General features: G+C 47.5%; 1 protein-coding gene across 4 annotated transcripts in view; it reads left to right on the top strand.

Moving 5' to 3' along the window:
* The window catches only part of GRID1 (glutamate ionotropic receptor delta type subunit 1), a 698,930-nt gene that overhangs the window by 470,984 nt on the left and 204,912 nt on the right, over positions 1-23,034 (top strand). For all 4 annotated transcript variants that reach the window (XM_045040238.1, XM_023240627.2, XM_045040236.1 and 1 more), the window contains 3 exons: positions 343-513; positions 13,555-13,716; positions 15,224-15,343. In XM_045040238.1, coding sequence (XP_044896173.1) covers positions 343-513; positions 13,555-13,716; positions 15,224-15,343 — 453 coding nt within the window. The remainder of the gene's footprint in view (positions 1-342; positions 514-13,554; positions 13,717-15,223; positions 15,344-23,034) is intronic.

The following is a 23,034-nucleotide window of genomic DNA, read 5'->3' as shown; positions in this document are numbered from 1 at the left end:
ATGACCCCCAACAGGAAGTTTAGCTTTTACTTCCAACTGATGCCTACCATGACATTGACAGCATGGGTTCTTCAGAGCTGGACCCTATAGAAGCTAACGCACTGGTGGCTTGGCCACAGACATCTTTTTCTGGTCTTCAGGACAGCTGTTGAGTGATTCTGTGTGTATTTGAGGGTTAGCAAGTATTATTTTAAAATAACCTATTAATGAACTGTGTGACGTGGGCCCAGTCCCTTGACCCCTTTGTCTTTTTAGGCTGTTGGCCATTGATACCTCCTGATGGGCCTTTTGCAGGCGCAGTTTGTGAGTCTATGGTAAGCATGGGTCTGATTATCTTCCCAGGAAATCAGCGACCCAGAGATCCTGGATCTGGTGCACAGCGCCCTTGGCAGGATGACTGTGGTCCGGCAGATCTTCCCATCTGCAAAGGACAACCAGAAATGCATGAGGAACAACCACCGCATCTCCTCCCTGCTCTGTGACCCCCAGGAAGGCTACCTCCAGATGCTGCAGGTCAGTGCTCACCTGTCAAGCTCCCTCCAGAAGGGAGTCTCACTCATGCCCTTGGCCTGCCGCAGGTAACGGGCAAAGATGTGCCACAGCTTCAGCTGAGCACTGTTGCCCACCAACTTTAATTACTGGAACCCTGTCATTTGCTGAAATTGAAACCAGTCAACTGGGCAGTGCCTCTGAGCCGCATTAGCAGGCAATTATGCCTGTTGTCAGCAGACGGGCCATATGAGCTCACTGGGTGCCTCTTGTATTTAAAAGTTACATGTTCAGGGAGTAAAGACATTACTGTCTCTCAGGCTTCTGCGCTGACTACTTTGTGGGTGATGGGTTCGTCTGGCAGGATTGGAGATGGAGCCTTCCTGTGGGGAGTCAGCATTTTGAACCTATTTTAGGGTCTTCCCTGTAGAAAGTCAGTAATACAGACATAGCTCTTGTGAAACAACTAGGGAGTGTCCCAGCTCATCTGCTGAGTGCTAAGGTGTAGGCCAACCAGGACATTCCTGGAGTCCCAGCTGAGCGGGGGGGAGGCCCGAGGGCAGGACCATGACATGCCTAGCTCTTGTACTCCATCCAACGCAACAGGTACAGAGTGCTTCCAATTAGTGCTTCTACCACACCTGATGCCATATATGTAATCAGTGTTAGCTTCTCCTGGGGCCAGGGAGTAGGACGGCGAGTTGTGTACCTATTGTGAGAGGTCGTTTTCCCTCTGGATGTTTGAGGATAGCAATGAAACACAGTGGAGACTGCCCATTGGCAGCTCAGAATCCACTTCTCCATTAAGACTTCCATGCATAAGGAAACTTTCGCTTGATGCTTGGTGGGAGACACATAACAGAAGGAAATTTCTCCCAGTTGGGTTTTCAGAAATTACCCAGAAGTTTGTGCATGTGATATGCTTGCCATTCAGCATTTGAAACTAGTTATACCTTCTTTACCCAGCCAGGCATGACAAGTGGAAATCAGGTTTCAGGACAGAGATATGCTGTATTTACCACCTGAGTATCTGTTGCATCCCAGGACATTTTGGTATTAACCTTATCAGGAGGCACACATTTTGGGGAGGGGGATTATTAGAATCTCTGGAGTGGTCTGGGTACCTGTGTAATTTGCCAAAGCGTCAAATCCATTCTATAATCTTATGTTTGGGGAGGGGGAAGGGAAACATGCCCTAAAAGATGGTAAACACTAGAAATATGTTCTTGGTTGAGGAGGGAATGTAGCAGACACAGATTTTAGCTGGAGTAATTCCCACTACCCCCATGTCCACTGCTCCCAGGAGCCACCACAACGTCTGGGGTCTTTCTAACATGGTGAAGGATTGATTGGCCAAGAGAGCGGACCAAGGCCCCTGCAGGGCTCATGGACCCGAGAGTCCTGGGCATGTGGGTCAGGGGTGGAAGGTGCTTAATGCAAGATTTTATATGTTTGGATGCTGCTGGCCTGCTCTCCATTCTTCCTTTTTTGGAGCTTGGAAGAAGAGGTCAAGACCAAGTAAGTCCCCTTCACTGGGCCTCTGCATTTATCTCCGCACTCTCGACATGGATGGAAGCAGAGTGAGATGATTGACTCCAGTCAGTGTGTGCCCATCCCTATATCCTTGCCTGGGGCAGGAGGGTGCGGGGACCCCGACCCTAGGAGGGTCTTACTCCCAGGCGTGGTCTCCCCTTGATGGGCTTCATCCCTCTCCAGCCTTGTCCCTGCTCCACGCCACCGCCGCATCCATTTTTCCCAGTTCTTACCTGGTCACTGCACTCTTTCTACTTGAGGAGAGCAGGAGGGGCCCCTTTCCACTGCACAAGTATGTGTTGTATAGGTTGTGGGTGGTGGGAGGATGGAAGTTCTTCTTATTAAGGCCTATGATTGCTTATTTTTTCACGGACTAAAATGTGGGCTCTTTGGTGGCATACTAGATACTCTAGATGCAAAGCATGTGTCCAGGAGGACAGGAGAGAAAAGGAGACTGGCAGGCTGGATGAGGAATCTGGCAGAGAGCATACTAACATGGCCCACAGCTGTGAAGAGGGTAAACAAAGGCATAGCTCCGAGGTGTGTGGCTGGTTATCATCAAATATGGTAAATGCAATATCACACCTGGAACCCTGGCCACCCTACCTCCCTCTGTCTGTTCCTGCTGATACCCAGGCATTCCATCAAGAGCAAGATGGAAGAGTGACATCAGAGACATCTTGTGGTGGTGGAAGCGACAGCAGTGGTAGTAGCAGGAGTGGTGTTAGTAGTAGCAACAGTAGTAATAACAGCAGGAGTAGTAATAGCGGTGCAGTAACAGTACTGGTAGTAATAGCAGTAGCAGCAATAATAGTAAGAGTAGCAGCAGCACAGCAGCAGCAGCTCAAGAGCCATGCTGTGTGGGTTCAAATCCCAGGAACTCTAGTAACTAACGAAATATTTATTATTTACTTGTCATTTTGTGCCTCCATTTCCTGTCCCGTAAATTGGAATGTAAAGTGTCTACCCCCTAGGGACATAATAAAAATTAAGTGAGGGAATGTATAGAAAGCATTTAGAATAAGACTGACCTATTCATGTCATTACAGAGGAGGTGGTCAGGTGTGTTCGGGGTTTCCAGCAAACATGGTCTCATTTAAAAAAAGAAATTTTTTAATCTTTATTTATTTTGAGAGAGAGAGAGACAGAGCATGAGTGCAGGAGGGGCAGAGAGAGAGGGAGACACAGAATCCGAAGCAGGCTCCAGGCCCTGAGCTGTCAGCACAGAGCCCGACGCGGGGCTCAAACTCACAAACTGTGAGATCATGACCTGAGCCGAAGTCCGACACTTAAACGACTGAGCCACCCAGGTACCCCTCATTTTTTTAAATTTTGTAAGGTATAATCCACTTGTCTTCCTGAGCATGATCTTTAAAATTTATTTATTTATTTTGTGAGAGAGAGGGAGAGAGAGAGAACCCCTAGAGTTAGGGCAGAGAGAGAGGGGGACAGAGGCTCTAAAGCACTGATAGCAGAGAGACTGATGCGGGACTTGAACTCATGAACCGCGAGATCATGACTAGAGGCTAAGTCAGAAGCTTAACTGACTGAGCCACCCAGGCACCCCCCTGAGCAAGCTCTGTAAGAGCAACACAGCAAGTAGGAGAGCGTTTCCTTTGGGTCTAGACGCATATCGCAGGCCTTGTGTACTGCTTTCTGTCCACACCACTCCTGCAGGCACTCAGGCAGAGCTGCCTTTTGTGGGAGAGGAGAGGCCATGTCTGGGGAGACCCATTGAGCCCTTTTTACAAGACTCTGCTCATTGGAGACCCTCAGTAAGGACTGATGGGGTGGATCTGTTAATAATGCAGATCTTAACACAAGTTAAATTGTCTCTAGAAGTCTCTTTATATATATTTATATAAATGAAGAACTTTATGAAAGGAATCTCCATCTCCATTTGTTGCCTCTGCCTCGAGAAGGGGTGTGGTGAGAGGGAAATACACGGATTTACTTTACTCACCCCTCCCAACAACCATTTGGGCAGCTCCTAGATTCATCTCATTTATAAGCCATTCTCTTCGAGTTTCCCAAGTAGCTATTACCACTTCTTTATTTCTTAATGACAGTATAGAAGACAAACTAATTTCTACTAGCCTCTAGCTGTGAGATTTATCGAGAAGACTCTAACATGTTTAGAACAACTAACTCAAGAAAAAATAAAACATTTGTGTCATGGATTATTAACTTTGTCTTGATGAAATTAATGAAGATCCTTTGGGAAGTGGAGCTCTCAAGTCCATCTTTTAGTTCTTTCCCCGGACGGCTGCTCTTGGGATGATAATTCTGGGTTAGATGTTTTCAGGAGAACCATCAAGAATGGGGAGTTTTTACAAGATCGTCCATCTCTTGGCTTCTCCACTGCACTGGTCTCAGAAGCTCCATCTTCTTCTATTAGTCCTGTGGTCAGAGCTTTCTGTGCTCCAGAGCCAACCAAGCACCATTATAGCAAATCAATTTGATTCCTATTTAGTACAAAGTCCCTTGGAGGAAAAATACCAAAATAAGTGACTTGTAGTAGCTCCAAAAGCTTTGCATTTGCCGGTGTGCTGTTGTTTATTTTCCCCTACAAAGCACTGTCTCATTTGGGTATTTCTCATTCTTGTTCTCTTGACAAGTTGGTTTAGAGCTTGTCTGACTCAGCCAGTAATAAAAGTGATAACCAGTCTGGAAGAACCTTGAGACTTTGCTAAGATTTCACGGGCAGCCTTGCTGAGAGGAGAATCTGTAAAGCACTCGGTCTTCAGAACTGCCCTGTCCGGTGACTTCAGGGCTGCAACAGACATATTGTCACATTGTCATGTCATTTCTATACAAATGGGCTTCCAAAGGGGGATGGACAACTGATAGAAGTTGTGTTGTCTGGTCACCATGGAGCCTGATCCTTGAATTAAGCTGTGGGAGCTAATGTGGTATTATAAAATGCTCCCTCGGGTTGGAATTTCTCCTCTTTGTGAATTTCTAAATTGTTGAATGGCTTGGTAGATGGAATAATTCTTCCCTTGCTCAGTCTACTAAAACATGTGGAAACCCCCCCTTCCCACATGCCCCTATTTCGTTAGGGCTTTCTGTATTCTTCTCTGGCTACAAGTTGTTTGTCAGCCTGCCAGTAGAATCCTTTTCTCTGGAGTAGCAGCGGGCCACCCGCTATCTTGGACTTTATGTCACTTTCACTGGTTTCCTTTTTAACCCTAAACACCCTGGTGGAATATGTAGCAACAGTCATGAAGCATAACGGGAGCATGGCGGGGCACGATCCTCAATGCCTTTGTCAGAGACAATTGCACAGGTGGTCTCTCTGGCTGCAGTCAGTTGCTGTTCTGGCCACAGATGTCCACATGCACATTTGGAGGCCAGAGAGCCTCAGGTACGGACAAATGCCCTTCCCCACTCTGCCTTCCATCCCCTTGGATTCACCGATGAGCAGAGAGCCCCAGCTCCTTTGCCCTCTGCCACCATCTGCTCCCTCGCCAGGCCTGGCTGTGGTGCCCTGTCTCAGGATGGGCAGGCTGGCAGCAGTCTGGCAGAAAGGCCTCGCCTGGGGATGGATTTCTCAAGCTGCGACATCTGGGCGTCAGCTTGTCCTCCCAGCTGGACCCTCTGCCGGCTGTTTGTCTGACTTTGCTGGTTGACCAGAGCCTGTCTGAGGATCTGGTCGGAGGTCAGTTCCTGCTGTTTGCCCCTGTGAGGTCTCCCTGAACAGTCCACTTGGCTTGATTAATGATGGAGGGAAGAGAAAACTGGGCTCTTTAGAAGCCTGGAGGAAATGCAGACTTCCTTAATGAAAACATTTCTTATGTTTCTATCTTTGGTGTGGGGTGGATAATGGTCTGGTGTTGAGATGCAGCTGGCTCGCGTGGCTGTGACCCTGGCCTGCCATTCATCTTCCTTTGCCTTCAAGCATGATTCTTCCCCTGATAATGTGGCTGCACAGCAAATACCCTGGGCCATGGAGTATAATGGAGACACGGCTGGAGCACCCTCACACTTACTACAGGGAAACATGCATGGAGCACTGGGAAGTCAGGCAGCTGGCTCCACGACGGGGCCATTGTCCTTTGGGGGCCTGTCTCTTCCAGTCTGATGGAGGTGGACACAAGTCTTGGCCTGCAGGGTCCAGATAGGATCTGAAGAGTATAGGTCTCCTTAGCATATTTCATGAGTGGGGGGGGGGGTGCTTATCTTTTCATTACTCTTGGTCCTAATGCTGCTTCTGGGGACTCATGTAAGTAAACAGATCATCCAGCCTTCTCATGGGGCTGCCTGCAAATTAGGGTTGACTCAGATGTGAAACCAACACCTTCCCTGGCTTTGCCTACAAATCTAAGTCTTGAATATGCTGTCACATATGGTAAGAGTCAGGGTAGGGTATTGGCATTGTAGTGGCACAGACAGCCTGTGATGTCCTCAGTCCTTTCCTGCTGAGGAATGTTCTCTGCTTGTCCCCTCCCCCCGGGACCTCACACTCTCTTTCCTGCTGACTTTTCTATCCATCCTCTATTTTCTTCCTCTGGGTCTTGACTCCAAAGTAAATTCTCCTTATTTTTTCGTGAAGATAAACGTAACAATCTTTCTGGTAGCCTTTGCCCTTGCTAACACAGGAATATAAAATATAACTATATAAAATATAATTACTGATGTAGTGGGGATTCTGGTGCCAACTCTTAAAAGAATAAAATCTGTTTTTCCATATCCAAGGTCCTCAGTTGGCTTCATGGGATTGGTCTTTGATCATTGGGCAGCCAAGAGGTCTACCTGGGTCTCTCAAGGGCTGCAAGCCCCCAATCAAGGCCTCCTGGCCAAATTCTCTCCTCTACCTCTGAGAAATGTGTCCTCACCTTTCCCATTTCCCTTCCAAAGACCCACTTCCTGCACAGATTATTGGCTTTGGAAATACAAGTTTGCTAGGATACTCCCATCTCCTGGAAATGCAGACCCCAGATTCTGATTGGAGATGGACACTTCCCCATGGAATATATTGGTCCAGAGCTCCTATACCCTTTTCTCAGCATGGCTTGTATCCTCCATCAATGATATTCTTTTTTTTTTTAATGTTTATTATTTTTGAGAGAGAGACAGAGAGACAGAGTGTGAGCAGGGGAGGGGCAGAGAGAGGAGAAGACAGAGAATTTGAAGCAGGCTCCTGGTTCTGAGCTGTCAGCACGAAGCCTGACTCCAGGCTCGAACTCACAGACTGTGAGATCATGATCTGAGCCAAAGTCAGATGCTTAACCAATTGAGCCACCCAGGTGCCCCCTCCATCAGTTGTATTCTGAGAAGCATTCTTTTTGCAAATACCTTGGTATATCTTTATTTTGGTGTTCTTTTTCCTAAAAACAGATTTAAATCTATTCATTCAGCATTCATTAATTCCACAAACCCTCATTATGCACTGATTATGTGACAGTTCCTATGTTAGACATTCAAAAATGCTCTCTCTCTTAATTCCCACAAGCTCTGCATAAATGGGGAAGTTTCATCTCTATTCCGTAACAGGTACCAGTTAGGAAGAATGGCATATACAAAAGCCCAGGGGCCCAGGAGAACAGGGACAGAGTTCAGTGTGTCTGAGGCTAGAGGTGGGAGGTGGGAAATGTTGGGAATTCAGTCAGAAAGGGGGATAGCCGCCAGGGTGCCGAGGACCAGGGTGTGGCCTTTGGAGATGTGACAGGGCAGGATGTGCATCCAGGAAAGACAACTCTGTGCAGGGGTGGGGGAGGGCCCAAGGCTGGGAGACAAGGTAACCAGTAGTTACTATTTCCTCGGGGAGGAATGAGGGCACTTGAACCACGCTGTGGTTGTAGGAGATGACCACATAGACAGGACATAAGGAAGCTTCCTTGGGATTGAAGCCCCTAAGCCTGGGCGAGGGACAGGTGACAGGGCAGAGTACAGAGCATGGTGCTTCCCACAGGGCTGGGCTGGAGCTGTCCCTGTTCTAGCCCTGCCTGCCTGCCTCCCTCTTTCTCCTGCACACCTGGGTGGTCTCCTGTGGTTGAGCCAGCCCTGCAGGACATATGTCAGACCTTCAACTGCAGTGGGCCAAGCCATCTCCCTTTCAGGAGCCTGAGTCAGGCATAGTGAGCTCCCCACTCTGGGCCTTCCGATATTGGAACCTTTTATGGAACACCCCAGAGGCAGAGGAGTGGCTTTTCCCATAAAGGGATGCTCTGCAGTGCCTCAGCCCTTGCAGACCCGAAAGGTCTGGCTCAGGCCAGGGGGCTATGGCAGCTGTGACGGGGCTGCTGGGGCCAGGAGGAGACCAGGGTCATGTGTCCAGGTGAGCAGTGTGCAGGCAGAACTGGGGATATAATGCTCAGGGGGATCTTTGCTCAGTCTTCCCAGCCACAAGCTACAAATCCAGATACAACTCCTGCTCCTCCTTGAAAAGCATTCAGGCCAAGGGGCATTGGGGAAGAGGGCGAGTGGTGTTGGCAGATACAAGTTCTTTTCCCAGTGGTTCTGAGGCTTCTGTGTCCCAGACTCATGCTGGGCTCAGAGATGGGGCACCTTGGAGGAGCTCTCAGACCATCCACATTGAAGTCAGGAGCCTGTGTAGGTCTTGTATTCCCCCTTCCATTTCTTCCTGTTTCTTCTCCCTCCTAAAATAAAGCTGCACACAAAGAAGTTAGGACAGTAGTTGGCACGCATGAGTACTACCATCCCGCAGTTCTCAGGGGAGTTATTCAGGGCCACCCCTCCAGGGTGCACCTTTCCAGGGCTGCTGATCACATTGTATTTTCTTGTCATCAAGGTGAGTCTTAAGCATTAAATGACTTGTTCAACATCACTCTGCATGAATGCAAGTGGAGATTCAATTCACTAATTCAATAAGCATTTATTGAGCACCTGCTGTCTCCATGCACTGGAGGAGGAATAGCAGTGAGCAGAGCTGGCCCAGGCTGGGATGAATCCAAAACTCTTGCTCATCCTGCAAGGCCACCCGGCTAAGCGGCACACTCAGTACAGTAAGAGTTGTGCTGTATGGCAGTGAAAGAGGGATCAGGCATACACCTCTAAGGTGGCTAACTGAACCAGCTGGATTCCATTCTAGCTCTGTCCCCACTCAGAATGGAGGCCATAGGCTCCAGCCTCAGGCCCCTTGCCTGGCTGTGGCTTTTGTCTGCCTCTGACTTTATATTGTCTGACCTGGTCCCAGGTCATTTGCTTTGCATCCAGGTCTTTATTCTGCCATGCCCTTGGCCTCAAACCTTGGTCTGTCTTCTTTTCAGGTCTACTTTCACCTGAAATGTCTTTTTTTTTTTTTTTTTTTTTTTTGGTTCCTTGTCACTTTTGTGCTGCAATGTCCCTAGGCCAGCCAGGGGGGATGAGGGTTTAAATAGTGACAGTATCTGCTCTGCTTGTCTGTCTGCTCTGAATGAACTGTGCTGTGTCTTACCTGAGAAGTGAGGGAAAAGAGGCAAGCATTCCCTCAAACCAGGCCCCTTTTCTCTGCCCCTGTGGCCTGGGGCTCCCAGCTTGGGCTGTTAGCCCCTTGAACCTGACATTGAGTGAGTGTTCATACAGTTGGGAGCCTCTCTCCTTCCAGACCACTCTTGGCTCAGGGGCTGGTCGTGACCATGCCCTGATGCTGGTCTCCACACACCCACCCTGAGAAAAGGCTTGCCTTATATTTATCAGGACCCAGACAGAGCCCCAAGCAGAGGCTGCCTTTCTACTATCTGCTCTTGATCTTTTCCCCTAAAGGTCCCATCTCCAGTCTCCAGACAACCAGACTGTGAGGGTAGTGCTCTCCCTTTGCATCCCCACACATGTCTTCTCAGTGTGAGGATGCTGAAGTTGAACAGCAGAGATAGGGCCACAGATCAACACAGGGTGTTAGTGTCTGCCCACAGCAGGGAGAAGTACTGACGTAGCATCTTATCAGGAGAAGGGACAGGAGTGAGAGAAGGTGGAGCTCCAAGTGGGGATCGAGAAGACATTTTGAGCAAGCTGTAAATGAGAGGCAAGATGCTGTTTGAACAAAGGAGGTTCTCTGCCAAGTCAAAGTGGAGGTGCCCAATCTCTTCTTCCTACTGTTTTCTCTTTTGGGGAACCGAGATCAGTGTGTATCCTCTTAGCAGGAGATCCATCCATCCATCCATCCATCCATCCATCCATCCATCCACCCATCCATCTCCCCCTCTATCCTTCCTTCCATCCATCCATCCATCCATCCATCCATCCATCCATCCATCCACCCATCCATCTCCCCCTCTATCCTTCCATCCATCCACTCCTCCTCCCTTTCACCTACCCATCCCCTCATTCATCTATTCATTTAGCCTTCCATCCATCCATCCATCCATCCATCCATCCATCCATCCATCCAACATATATTAAACACCACCTGTATGCTTTTGTTGGTGCTGGATGCTGTGTTTAGAGATAGTAAGAAAAAAGTTGTATACATACATACATTATGTACACACACACACACACACACATGTTTCATTTATAAAAGTTATATACAAGTTATATATGAGTATATACATATTTATATAAAAGTTGTATATATGCATGTTTGAGATATATATATATATATATATATATATATATATATACATATACATATATACATATATATATATATTTCCAGATACATATATCTATCTGGAAAAGAACATTGCTAAAGCCTTTGAACTGAAAGCTTGTTCCTTTGAACTAAAATGTGTTCATCCTTCCCAGCAGACATACTTGTGGGAAGGCTGAGGGCTTCCTTTGGCCTTTCTGAGTCACATCCTGTTTTTGCCTCTTCATTGCCAGCCTCTTTGCATTCATTCATTTGTTAAGTACCTTAATTCCTTGTGAATAGAAGTGCTGGAGGCAAAAAGGGATTCCTTTGGGTGCTGGTCTGGGTCACAACTGGGGCTCTGCTGTTCCAAGTGGCCTAAAACAACATCTCCATTATGAGTTTGTATTCCAGAGGGGAGGTGGACTTGTCAAAAATAATTTTGCAGTGGTAGGGGCTCCTGAGGGTTGAGGATTTGAGAAGCACAGAGAGTGGGTTAGTCCTTCTCAGGAGGGAAATGCTTGCTCAGGGCTCAAGCAGCGAGAGGTACGGTTCTACCCTGGTGTTGCCTGTAGGGCAGGAGGTCAATTCTTCGTGATGGCAGTGACTTCTCTCTGCTGTCAGGTAAGCGCACGTGTATTTCAGGACCCCAGAAAATGTCACCAGGCACCAAAATACTTGGAGGCCTTGGTTAAGTCAGCGGTGCTCAGGTGTCCCAGGCACACTCCTGCCACATCTGCAACATTGCTGTCCATCCTCCACCCATTTCTTATGAAGGCCTTAGTGGCATACATCCCTGTGTCCACTGTAGGGACATGGGTTGAAGGTGGATAAGGCAGGGCTCTGTAGGAATGGGCAGGACACAGGGACACCCACAGAAGAAGTGGTCAGCTCTGCTTGACATGGTGTAGCAGAAATGCCCCTGAGGGTTGGTTAGCATGAGTTACTGGACAGTTGTGAGGGAGCAGATGGTTTTGATGTCCAGTACCAGCTCTCTTAGCCCATCTCTGATTTCACTTGTAGAAAATGGTCCATGCTACCCAAGCTCTTGCCTGGGGCTGTGCTTTGGGAGCACCCAGTCCAAGACAGGTGAGGAAAGAAACTGCAGGTGGAGAATAAGGCACGTAGATACTGGGGTGTGAGGGCCATACTGGGGAGTGGTGAGGGGTAAAGTTGGAAGGCAGCAGGGGTTCTTCCTGCAGACCAAGGATCTTATTTGATTCTCCCAGGAGTCCTAAGAGGTTGACACATTTTCCTATTTATATCCAGTGATTTTGTTTTTCTGAAATATTTTTAGCAGACACCTTGCTGCTTAGGTGTGCAGAGAATCATCCCCTTGACCCACTTTGGCTGATGGTTGTTTGTGCACCAGTTACCCAGGAGGGACCACACACCTGAACAAGGGTGGACATTACCTCCTACCCATGCCCTCCCCTGACTCCCCTACCTTTGTGCTTCATGACACCTCCCTTGGAGGAGAGGGATAGTGTGCAGGTAACATCTGAGAACAGGGCTGCCTTCCACCCTACAGAGGACTCTTGATGGGCCCCTGAGAAGGCAGGTGCTGGTGTTCAGGTTCATCTGGATCAGGGTCTTGAACTGTAGTCAGAAGGATGAGCTGGACCTGTCCCATCCCTGGATACCAGGGCTCTTGTACAGCTCTCCTCACCAGTGTACCAGCTTTTCCCTTGCAATCATGCTCTCAAGAGCTCTGAGATGGGCTTTGTTTCTTCTATGAGCCATCTCTACTTAGCAGTTAAGCAGAGGGATAGTTCTCATATGTGCACAGTTGAAATTCCCAAATGTATCCCCTGGCTGGCAGTGATGCCGCTGCAGAGCAGGCTCTGTGTCCTCAGATATTCTATAACCACAAGCTGCCAGTGTCACTCAGACCATCATTGACCCCAGGCCTATCTGGGGATCAGAGCAGTCTTTCCAAGGCACATATCTGATTTCTGGGCACAGATCCCACCAATGGCATCCTTCTCCCTAAAGTCACCTATGCTGTTACTCCTTAGCATGGCCCATGAGGCTCAACATGGCTAGATCCCTGATCCCTACCTCCCCCTTGATCCCACTTCATCTCTACTGTACCCATTAATACAGATATTTGGCACTGTTTTCAATCCCTCTACCCCAAGGCTTGGCCAACTGTTGTCTTCAGCTCAATCCAGCTTACTGCCTATTTTTTAAAATAAAGATTTATTGGCACATCCTTTGTTACATAATGTCTTTGGTTGCTTTTCTGTAGTAAGAGCAGAGCTGAGCATTGCAAAAGAGACTATAAGGTCCACAAAGTCTAAAATCTTTCATATCTGATCACTGCTGGTGGACCCTGCCCTACCTGACCCCACTCCTTTGTACCTTCATGCCTTTGCATAATTCTGCCTCCCTGTAATGCTCTCTACCCTTTATCCTACTAATCCTTCTAGACCAAGCTTTCTGTCTATCCTTCCCTCCATCCTGTGTTATGTGAGCAGGATGCCCCATTCCAGTCTTGCACAAAGCCTGGGTGCAAGTCTCAACCATGGTGATGACCATGCTGGTTCTCATGATGTACAGATCCACTTCCCACTCTAGTTCCTGAGTCAGGGCTAGTTCTTATTCTGCTTAAGACTCCAGTGCCTGGCCAGGTTTTTGTTTTTTTTGTTTAAAAATTTTTTTTAACATTTATTTATTTTTGAGACAGAGACAGAGTGTGAATGGGAGAGGGACAGAGAGAGAGGGAGACACAGAATCAGAAGCAGGCTCCAGGCTCTGAGCTGTCAGCACAGAGCCCGACGTGGGGCTCGAACTCACAAACTGCGAGATCATGACCTGAACCAAAGTTGGTCGCTTAACCAACTGAGCCACCCAGGTGCCCCAAGGTTTTTGAATGAACAACTAAAAGCTAGAGGATTGTGGTATAGATACTGGCACCACTTGTTAGTGTTGGCATCCTGGATCACCCAAGGCCTCTGCTGCTCCCCTTCTCTGAAAATGCATCAGTGGAAAGGGTTTCACCGCCTTTGTGTTTGCAGATCTCCAATCTCTACCTGTATGACAGTGTCCTGATGCTGGCCAATGCCTTCCACCGGAAGCTGGAGGACCGGAAGTGGCATAGCATGGCGAGCCTGAACTGTATACGCAAGTCCACCAAGCCATGGAATGGAGGAAGGTCCATGCTGGACACGATCAAAAAGGTGTGTGTAAGGGGACACCCATTGGGCTAAGGCTGAAGACAGGTCCTTCCTTGCATGCACATGTGTGCAGACACACACAGATACACACAGACACACACACACACACACACACACACACAGACACACACACACCCTTGAGCAGGTGGTCTGAAACTGAGCTCTTTGTGTGGTTGTCCCTGCAGGCCCCCCACAGACCTCCCTCCTTGCCACTCTTCCTTTCCCAGCATTTAGGGCTGGTGAGTTGGGCTTCATAGATTTATTATTATTGTTTTCTCTGTTTTCTACAAGGAGATTGGACTTTAGAGTTGCTTAAGCAACAAATGGAGGCAACTGCCCAGCTCCGGTGAGCCAGATACCCTACCATGCAGGTGGCCACTATTCATAAGAGGCTGTCTCAGTATGCAGTACACGTGCTGATCGCTAAGACTTTAGCTTGTGTGTGTTCGTGTGTGTGCACATGTGTTCTGCATTTATGACCTGTTGCACACACTCAGGCACGACACCAAGTTGGAAGGCTGAATTTGAAGTGAATTGGGTAATCCATAGAAGACTTGTTAGAGTGAATTGGCTTTCAGAGGCTTCAAAAGAGCATTTAGGGAAATCTATAGTGCTAGGAATTGTAGTCACAATAAATTGTGTGCACTGTCAATAGCAGTGAACGTATTCCGGTGTTGGTTGAATCTATTGCAGCCTGAGCCAGAGCTGGGGCCCCTCCTTGGCCAGCTCAGGATCTGGGACTCTCCCAGCTCATGGTCTATGGGAGAACAAGGCTGGTGGAACCGCCACCCTAGGGAGGGGGTGGGTTGAAGGGAGAGGGGGTTTGCCATAGGCTCCCTCAGCCCCTCTGCCACCTGCTTCTACAGAACCCACTGAATGGCCTGAGAAGGGGGCAGGACTTGCACACCCACCACAGACAGTCTGTGCCAGACACTGTGCTTTGTACACATTTTATCCTTCGGCCCTTGCAGGCCCTGTGATGTGGATCTAATTAACTTCAGGCTGGAGATGATGGGAGATGGCTTGACCAAGGTGACACAGGTGGCAAAGCCAGGACTTGAGCTGGTGTTGGCCTTTAGTGCTCATGCTTTGCTGCCCAAAGGCTCTGTTGACCTTTGACTTTTCTTTTGGCTCAGGCTAAGGTGACCCATGGAGCAGGATGCACGGGAAGACTGTGAGCTCCAGGAGGGTGGAGACAGAACTGTCACTTTTTGACCTTTATAGCAAGCACGATATGTGGCACAGAGCATGTGCTCTAATCATACTGACCACCTGAATATCACATGCAAGCCTTAGGGATTTCCCCTGTGAGCAGCGGTCTAGGAAGTGTCAATCTTGCTCTGCGGCTATAGGACTGCTAGCAGCCCGGTCCTCATTTATAGCCTGTCTGGTGCTTCCTCAAGATCTTGATTGTCCCCTTCTTGGTGACTACTTCCTTCCCTTCTTTGTCTTTGGGACTCTATCCCTTCCATCCATATTTTCCTCAATGGGTTTTCCTTCTCTCCTGCAGGGCCACATCACTGGCCTCACAGGGGTGATGGAGTTTCGGGAGGACAGCTCGAATCCCTACGTCCAGTTTGAAATCCTCGGCACAACCTATAGTGAGACCTTTGGCAAAGACATGCGGAAGGTAAGCATCAGGGCACCCTTCTCCCTCTCCTCCTGTGGCTGGGTCACTGGTTCTGTGTTCTGAGCAGGTGTTAACCAGCACAAAAATCCCCTCTTCCCGTCTCTCTCTGATGCTGCTGCCATTGATGCTGGTGTTTATGGGGCACAGTGTGGAGAAGGCTAAGAGTAGTTTTCAGCCAGGAAGTTCTGCTAATACAGTCTCTGAGTACAGCAGGGCCCCTGGCACCACCTGGTCTCACTGCTTGGCCCTGGATGGCCAACCATGCAGGCCTAGGCTGAGGCTGGAAGGGATAATGTATTTTCCCCAGAGTGGCCAAAATTAGCCCAACCGCAGGGACAGGTGTAACTGTGGCTGAGGCAGGAGTCTGCTGTTACGGCCGGTTCCCCCCCAGATCTAAGAACAGAAAAATGAGCCACGAGGAGTGTGGGAAGCAGGGAGCAGTGGAGCCCAGTGGAGGGAGATGGGAGAGGCAGACAAGCCACATAGCTCAGGGTGGGGTTAGGCTACTTTATTTGGTGCTAATGCAAGTGTCTGGCCTGAGGTCTCTTTCTGGTGATACTTTGCCTTTTTCTCTCTCCTCCTATGGGAGATTTTCAGGGCTGAAGACTTGGGGGTGAGGAAGGTAGCCTTTCCTCAGAGTTGGAACCCCAAAGTTAAGGGGAGGCTTGTGAAGTCAAGAGTCTGGTAGGTATTAGGACCAAGAAGTCAATGTAGCAAGAAAGGTATTGGAACAGTTATCCAAGAACTTCAGATGTGGTCATTGTGAGCCAGTGTGGGGCTGATGATGGGGTTGCAGGTAAAGGCCTGTGGCTGGCTGCCCAGGGCCAGGTCACCCAGCTGGCTTAGATGCACTCCTAGGAATGGTCCTCATAGAAGGCCCAGTGTTTGTTGGGCCATTAACTAGTTGGCATACACTCAGGCACAGGCTTATGTAGTCACACACACATATATTTCTATACACTTGAAAGGAGGACATCTCTACTAATTAGTGCCCAACAGATGAATAGGGCATAGTGAGCTCTCTTCAGGGCAGGATAAACCCTTGGCAATGAGCCCTCTAGCCTGGCCTCCAGCATTAGCTGGGGGTGGTGGAGGGGCAGGAAAGGCTAACGTGCTGTTGGGATATTGAGAATCTGGGTGAGGGGATTCTTTGGCTGTGCTCTTTGAGGAGCAGGTAGAAGGATACATGTATGGAATGGTGGTGGGTGTAAGGGCTAGAGGACATGCTGAGGATGGTCGTCACCACCAAGAGACTGGGATGGCTGGGGGTCCATATGTGATGTGGGAGTTGGGGGGTTTCAGCCCATCTTATGACAGAGAGTGGAGTCATAGGTTGGTCATTTAAATAATAAGAGGTTCAATAATTGGTCATGGTGCAACAGTGACAAACATGGTTTGATGATATTTTTGAGCTCAGAGGTTTGTTTGTGCCATCGTAAAGTGAGTTGGCTACTATGGTGTGATAACCCTGGAGGACCAAGGTGTGATGTGCAATGTCAAGGGCATCAGGGGTGGCTTGTGATGTCTACTAGGGATGCCCAAAGCTGTGAGGCTTGGTTGGGGCCAGGGATGGGTGGTCAGCATTGGTCTGGGTCATTCATGATGGCAACAGAAGTTGGCTTGTGTTAGGACTTCCACCTGGTGAGGAGAAACCAGCATCGGGGAGCCCTTTTAGTCACTCTGTTACAACACGGTCTTGAAGAGTGTAGCTACCTGCTGAAGCGACTATTCACATCTGCTACCATACGTGCCTTCATCCCCGTGGTCCTGAGAGGCTGGAGACACTCAGGCCCTGCCTGCTGGCTCCCTTGCTGCCCCCATCACCCTTCTTTTAGCTTAGCTTCAACAAGGTCCCACAGTAGGTGGGAACATTGACTGTGGGGGCCCCTGCCTCATAGGGCCACACTGGCAGCTCCAGGTGCCTGAGAGACCCAGAGGCACCTGTGTCCTCCACTTCCTGTTTCAGGTGTCTGGGCCTTCCATGTTGCCATGGCAACTCTCCTCCAATAACCCCGAAGCCAATGGGAGCTGGAATCTCTCAGTCTAAGGAGCTTCGGAGAGCAGGAGGCCTGAATGTAATTGAGTTGGAAGGGAAGCTGATTTTCAAGTGGGCTTTATTTTAAAACGTATCCTTTTGTCATTTTAAAATCTGACCTTAATAACTGCATATCCCAGTTGTTATCTGTCTGCCTGGCAGCTTATCTCTGCTAAGGAGAAGTTATCTGGAAAGCGGGGAATGGGATTTACCATAGCAAATGTTTGTTATTCAGGCCCAGGGTGCATTCAAACAAGGTCTGGGAGGTTTCAGGATGAAGCAAGGCAAGGGGACTGGGGCAGAGTGCTTAGGCTTAGGGCAGCATTTGAAGGCAGCTCTGGGCTATGGTTCCTGGTAGAAGACAGAGCTGTGAAGGGTAGGGCTGGGAAATTGGTGTGACCTAAAAGTAAAGTTTAGGGTGGAGAGCAGATTTGAGGGTTAGGATCCTGAAACACACAAAGGCAGAGATCATTCATTCTAAGGAAGCAGGGGCACCTCTGAGGAGCCCCCCTCAACCGCATCTCTTTGGCCACACCCAATTCAGAATGGTTACAGGAGCCAATTGGGCTGACTGCTAGATGCCGTCATGTTAGAGCAGGGTCAGGGGTTTTCTGCAAAAATGGTGCTTATCTCAATATATGTATATATTCTATTCTCTCTCTCTACTTATATTTATACAAATTCTATATCTTATATATTCTGTAAGCTGTTATTATAATAAATATATCTTAATTATATATGTATACCTATATGTATATATGTATATACAAGTATATAGGTATATATAAATACACATATGTATATATAACTTTAAAAATAACTGTAGCAAACAAACAAACACGGGCACAAAAACAAAAACCAAGTAGCTTCTTTAAGATTTAAACCAAGAGGAATTGTTTAAATTAGGGAACAAATGAATGTTTTCTTAAGGTAAATACTCTGGAGGGAAATCTCAGGGAGGGTGAGTCACCCAGACGTTTTAGATTAAATGGCATCAAGAGACTGTGGATTACTCAGCCCCTTCAGAGGATGGAAGGGGTAGGTGATTGCCTTTCGCTGCAGGGTGCTGGACAAATACTAATTAAATTATCTCATCCAGGAAGTGCGTTCTTGTTGAGGGAGTGCTGGATGGCAAAATCAAAGGTCTATGTCACGAGCCTGCTGTGTAACTCCCGGCAAAATATCAATCATCTCTGTGTTCGGCTTGGAGCTGTCTGGCATGGGTGATCACCAAGCAACCCCATGGGGAGCAGACTTTGCTGGAAAGTCACGTCAGGCTCCCATAGGACTTGGCCTGGCATTTTACCTGGAGGTGCATGCTTGTTACTATCAGAGCTCCACAGTTTCTACTTGGCTTTCTCTTTGTTCAGACAGAAATCTGCAAAGGAGAGTCCCACAGGCTTACTCAGGCAAATGTCCTTAGCTTATGACATGAACTGGGTGGGATCGTGGGAAACCACCTGTCAGGAAGTTACCAAAGGTTGGGGTATGGAAAGTTGTTTAGCACAGGACGGAGGGAACAGAGCAGGGACCATTGAACACCTACTGTGAACATAGGTGCCTTACGCATATGTTGTCTCACTGACTTGGGGGCCTTTGTGTCACTCCTGGATCTGCTTCTCCTGAGTTTTTGCAGCCACTTCCCTTCTCTGAACCTTCATTTTCTCAGATGGGAGGTGCAGATAATACAGGTCTCCTGGTCGAATCAGGGGGTCAGTTGGTATAATGACCCTGATGCAGCGCTGGGCAGTGAGTACTCTCCTGTGTGGCGTGGGCCATCAGCTTCTGGCAGGTGGGGCCACACCCCATCTCCGAGCATTCTATCCCAGACCCCAAAAGAGCAGACACTTCTAGGCAGGCTTAGAACATGGCCTTCCATGGGGTGCCTGAGTGGCTCAGTTGGTTAAGCATCCGACTCTTGGTCTCGGTTTGGGTCATACTCCCACGGTTCATGGGATCAAGCCCTATGTCGGACTCTGTGCAGACAGTGTGGAGCCTGCTTGGCATCTCTCTTTCCCTCGCTCTCTGCCCCTCCTCCACTCATGTTGTCTCTGTCTCTCTCAAAATAAATGAACTTAAAAAAAAAAAAAAAGAACGTGGCCTTCCACCTTGAAGCTCCCTGGGCTATACCCAAAGCCTGAGGCCAGAGACAGGAGGAGGGCTCTGTGTGACCGGCACTGACCGTTCCCCCTTCCATGTATGGGACCAGATATCCACTCCTTATATAAAGACCATGAGGGAGAGTGTGCTGGGAACTTGGCCTCTGATGAAATTTTGTTTTTAGAACTGTTTTGGTGTGATTAAAGGAAGAAGGAAAACGTGGGTGTCTTTTTTTCCCACAAGTATGACACAAGCTACAGCCTTGCAGAAACATTTTTCTGTGACATGATTGCTGAGGATCTCCACCCTTTTCCATCCCAATGATACTGATGTGGGAGACACATTTCCTTCCACTAACACAAGAGTCCCTGCTGCAGTGACACCCTAGGGAAACTGCCAGATGCCCGAAGGCCCTTTGAACGTCATTTCCCATGGGCGCTGTCCACCTGATTCACTGGTTTCGTGGAGGCTGGCCTGTCTCCTTGGCCAGGAGGGTGGGAAGGTAGGCAGAAAGCATCAGGAAAGCCTATGAGTTTGCTCTATGTGTTGGCATTCCAGGACAAAGAATACTCTGGTGTGATGAGAGAGAACGGGCTGTTTCTGTTCTTTGTGACAGAGAGCCAAGAGACTGAGAAAGAATTTAGTCCAGTGTTTTCAAGCTTTACTTTAGTCCTAGAAAATCTGTTCCAGCAGAATCTTCTTGGAACCCAAATACATTAAATAGTTGTAGAAGCAGACATGGAGTGGTTGCCATAGATAGGGAATTGGGGTAGGGGACCCTGAGCTCCCCTGCACCATCTTTCCCATCCCCAGTATCTCTGTGGTTTTTTGAGCAGCTCCTCTTGGGAAACTGAGGCCCAGAGACTGGAAAGACTCAGTTATGTAGCACCAGCAATCATGTGACTGTGCTGGGGCTGGAGGGCAGATTACCTGAGGGTGATTGTAGCAGAGGACCTGGGGCATTTTTTCTGAACTCAGGACTATGCGGTTCCATGACCCCCTCACTCTACTTTCCACCCCATCCTCCTGTCATCCCACCCTACCCACCACCTCCAGAGCCAGCATTAGGGCCTCAGAGCCCTTTCCTGTTGGTCTAGAGCCTGCTGAAGTTCCACCAACGCCTTTGGCTCAGCCTCCTCATTCCAGTAATTACCCGAGGAACTAGGAGGCCTTCATTCTCCTTTAACCAGTTTAAGATGCTTCTTCCGTTTTCTCTGTCAATTTCCATTCTTCATGAAAGCTGGCTTTGGACAGGAATCAAATGCCCTCCTTGATATCATGTCCCTGGGAAGGTCCGTGACTGCTGATAATTCAGAGTCATAATTGCTCATCATGTAGTGATCGCCATGCCTTAGGACCCCAGCCCTCCAGGGGTTTGAACATGCATCATTAACATTCTTGCCCAGGTCTGCCACACTGTGTTAACAAATCGTCCCACATTCTCAGGGTTCAGAAGTTCTAAGCAGTGAGCCCAGGTGGAAGAGGCAGCAGCCAGTAGACAGGATAGCTCTAGTGATGAAGTAGAGACTGCCTCTTAAAGCACAGGTGGAATCCTTTACCTGGCGGCTCCAGCAGCTGGTACCAGGAGCTACGTCGTAGATTGAGCAGTGAGGAAAGAGAGATGGGCAGTGGTGGGGCTGGGAGAATCCAGCCAGAGTATTGTGCAGTGTGTCTATGAAGCTGCTCTGATAGAGGCTCCCAGCTGTGCACAGTGAGTCACAGAAGAGAAATAAACTTCAGTCTCGTCATGGATTAGCATTCTTGCAGCATATTTCCCGAGTAAAATGTCAACCGTTCCGAACCCTTGTGCAGAACCACTTTTGATAGAGCTGAGAACCAAAACAAACCCTGCAGCTTGATCCGAGTAAAGGGATAAGGAAAAGATACAATTAAGTATTTCATTTTAAGTACATGTATCACTTCATTTTGAAGATAGCATCAATACATGCTCATTTAGGGTAGAATGATTAGAAAATACAGATAAATGAAAAGAAGAATATAAAAGTCAGCCATGATCTCTGAATCGAGGAATAAATACTGTTAGCATTTCTGGTGCTTTTGCCTTCTTTTTTCTTTTTTTCCCTTGCTCTGTTCATAGCGATAGAGAAAGTGATATGTATATTGATCAAATTGCTGTTTATTGTACATACATTTTATATCCTGACTTTCCCACTTCATGCTATATTGGAAGCATTTTCTCATTGCTTTCACTCTTCTTTACTATGATTTTTAATGGAAACACATTTCTCAGCTTACAAGGAGCCATCACTTATTTTGTCTTCCTATATGGTGAATGTTTAGGCATTTATATCATAATACTATGGAATAATGTTGAAATGGACTTCCAAAATATATGCAATTTTATTGCATCTATATTTATGTCCTTCTACTTCTTAAGGAGGGGCATTACCAAACCAAGGACAATAATTTTTTAAAGTTCTTTATATAGTTGATACCTATTTTCAAATTGATTATAGAAAGATTTAATAATTTTTACATCCACTAGTAGTATATGGAAGTTTCTGTTGGATCCTATGCTTAAAACATTGAGTGATATATTAAACATTTTTGCCAATTTGATAGCAGCATGTAAAAATAATGTTGATAAATTTCCATTTCTTGTGGAACTGTGCACTTAAAAATATAGTCATTGGTCAGTTGTATTTCATATTTTGTAAATTACACCTTAGATCCTTTGTTCTTTTATATTGGGGATGACGTTTTTCTTGTCAGTTCCTATAACCAGTCTTTCAGAAGGGAATTGATAGTTATTTGTGTCAAATATTTTCTTCCCATTAACTGTTTGCCTCTGAAGAAAATAATTTCACATAGAGACACTTAACAGTTTATGTATTTGTATTTTTTAGAAAGTCGTACCCAATTCACAGAGTAGATACTATTCACCCATACTTTCTTCTAGTATTTTTACGGTTTGATTTTATTTCCGTGTAATCTGCCATCTACTTGGGATTGATTTGGGATAAATTGTGATGTGATGACCTAACTTTTACGTTATTCAGTATTGGTTCCTACTATTCAGGAATCCTTCCTTTCCCTATTGACTTGAACATCACATTTATCATGTGCTCTGCTAAGTTTGCCATATCTCACCATTGACTTTTAAAACATTCTTAGACTCTTTTCTCCCTTTTTTCCCCTCTCAGGTTCAATATAATTAATCTTTGTATACTTTTAGAATGCACTTGTCTGCAGGTAACAGAATGCTCATCTCCTGTGGATTAAACAATAAGGAAGACTTATTATCTCACATGAAAAGAGGCCTGGTGCTAGGGTAGCTCCAGAGTTGGCCAAGGCAGACGTTCTGTGCCCAGATCAAAGGCTTGGGTCTTTTTCATCTTTCTACTTGTCTGTCCCCAGGGTGTAGTCTGAGCTCTCTTCATAATTTCAGGATGGCTGTGGTAGTTCCAGCTGTCATACCCAGAGAGACAGTAGCAAGTGGAAGAAGAGGGTCATTTTTTTGTGTGTGTTGTTTCCTTTTTATAAATGAGGAAACCTCTCCCAGGAGTTGAGCCTGGCTACCCATTTTTATACAGTG

The sequence above is a fragment of the Felis catus genome, chromosome D2, assembly GCF_018350175.1.
Source record: "Felis catus isolate Fca126 chromosome D2, F.catus_Fca126_mat1.0, whole genome shotgun sequence".
In the NCBI taxonomy this organism is placed as follows: Eukaryota; Metazoa; Chordata; class Mammalia; order Carnivora; family Felidae; genus Felis; species Felis catus.
Note: the sequence above shows the minus strand (reverse complement) of the source record. Positions and strands in the feature narration are given on the sequence as shown.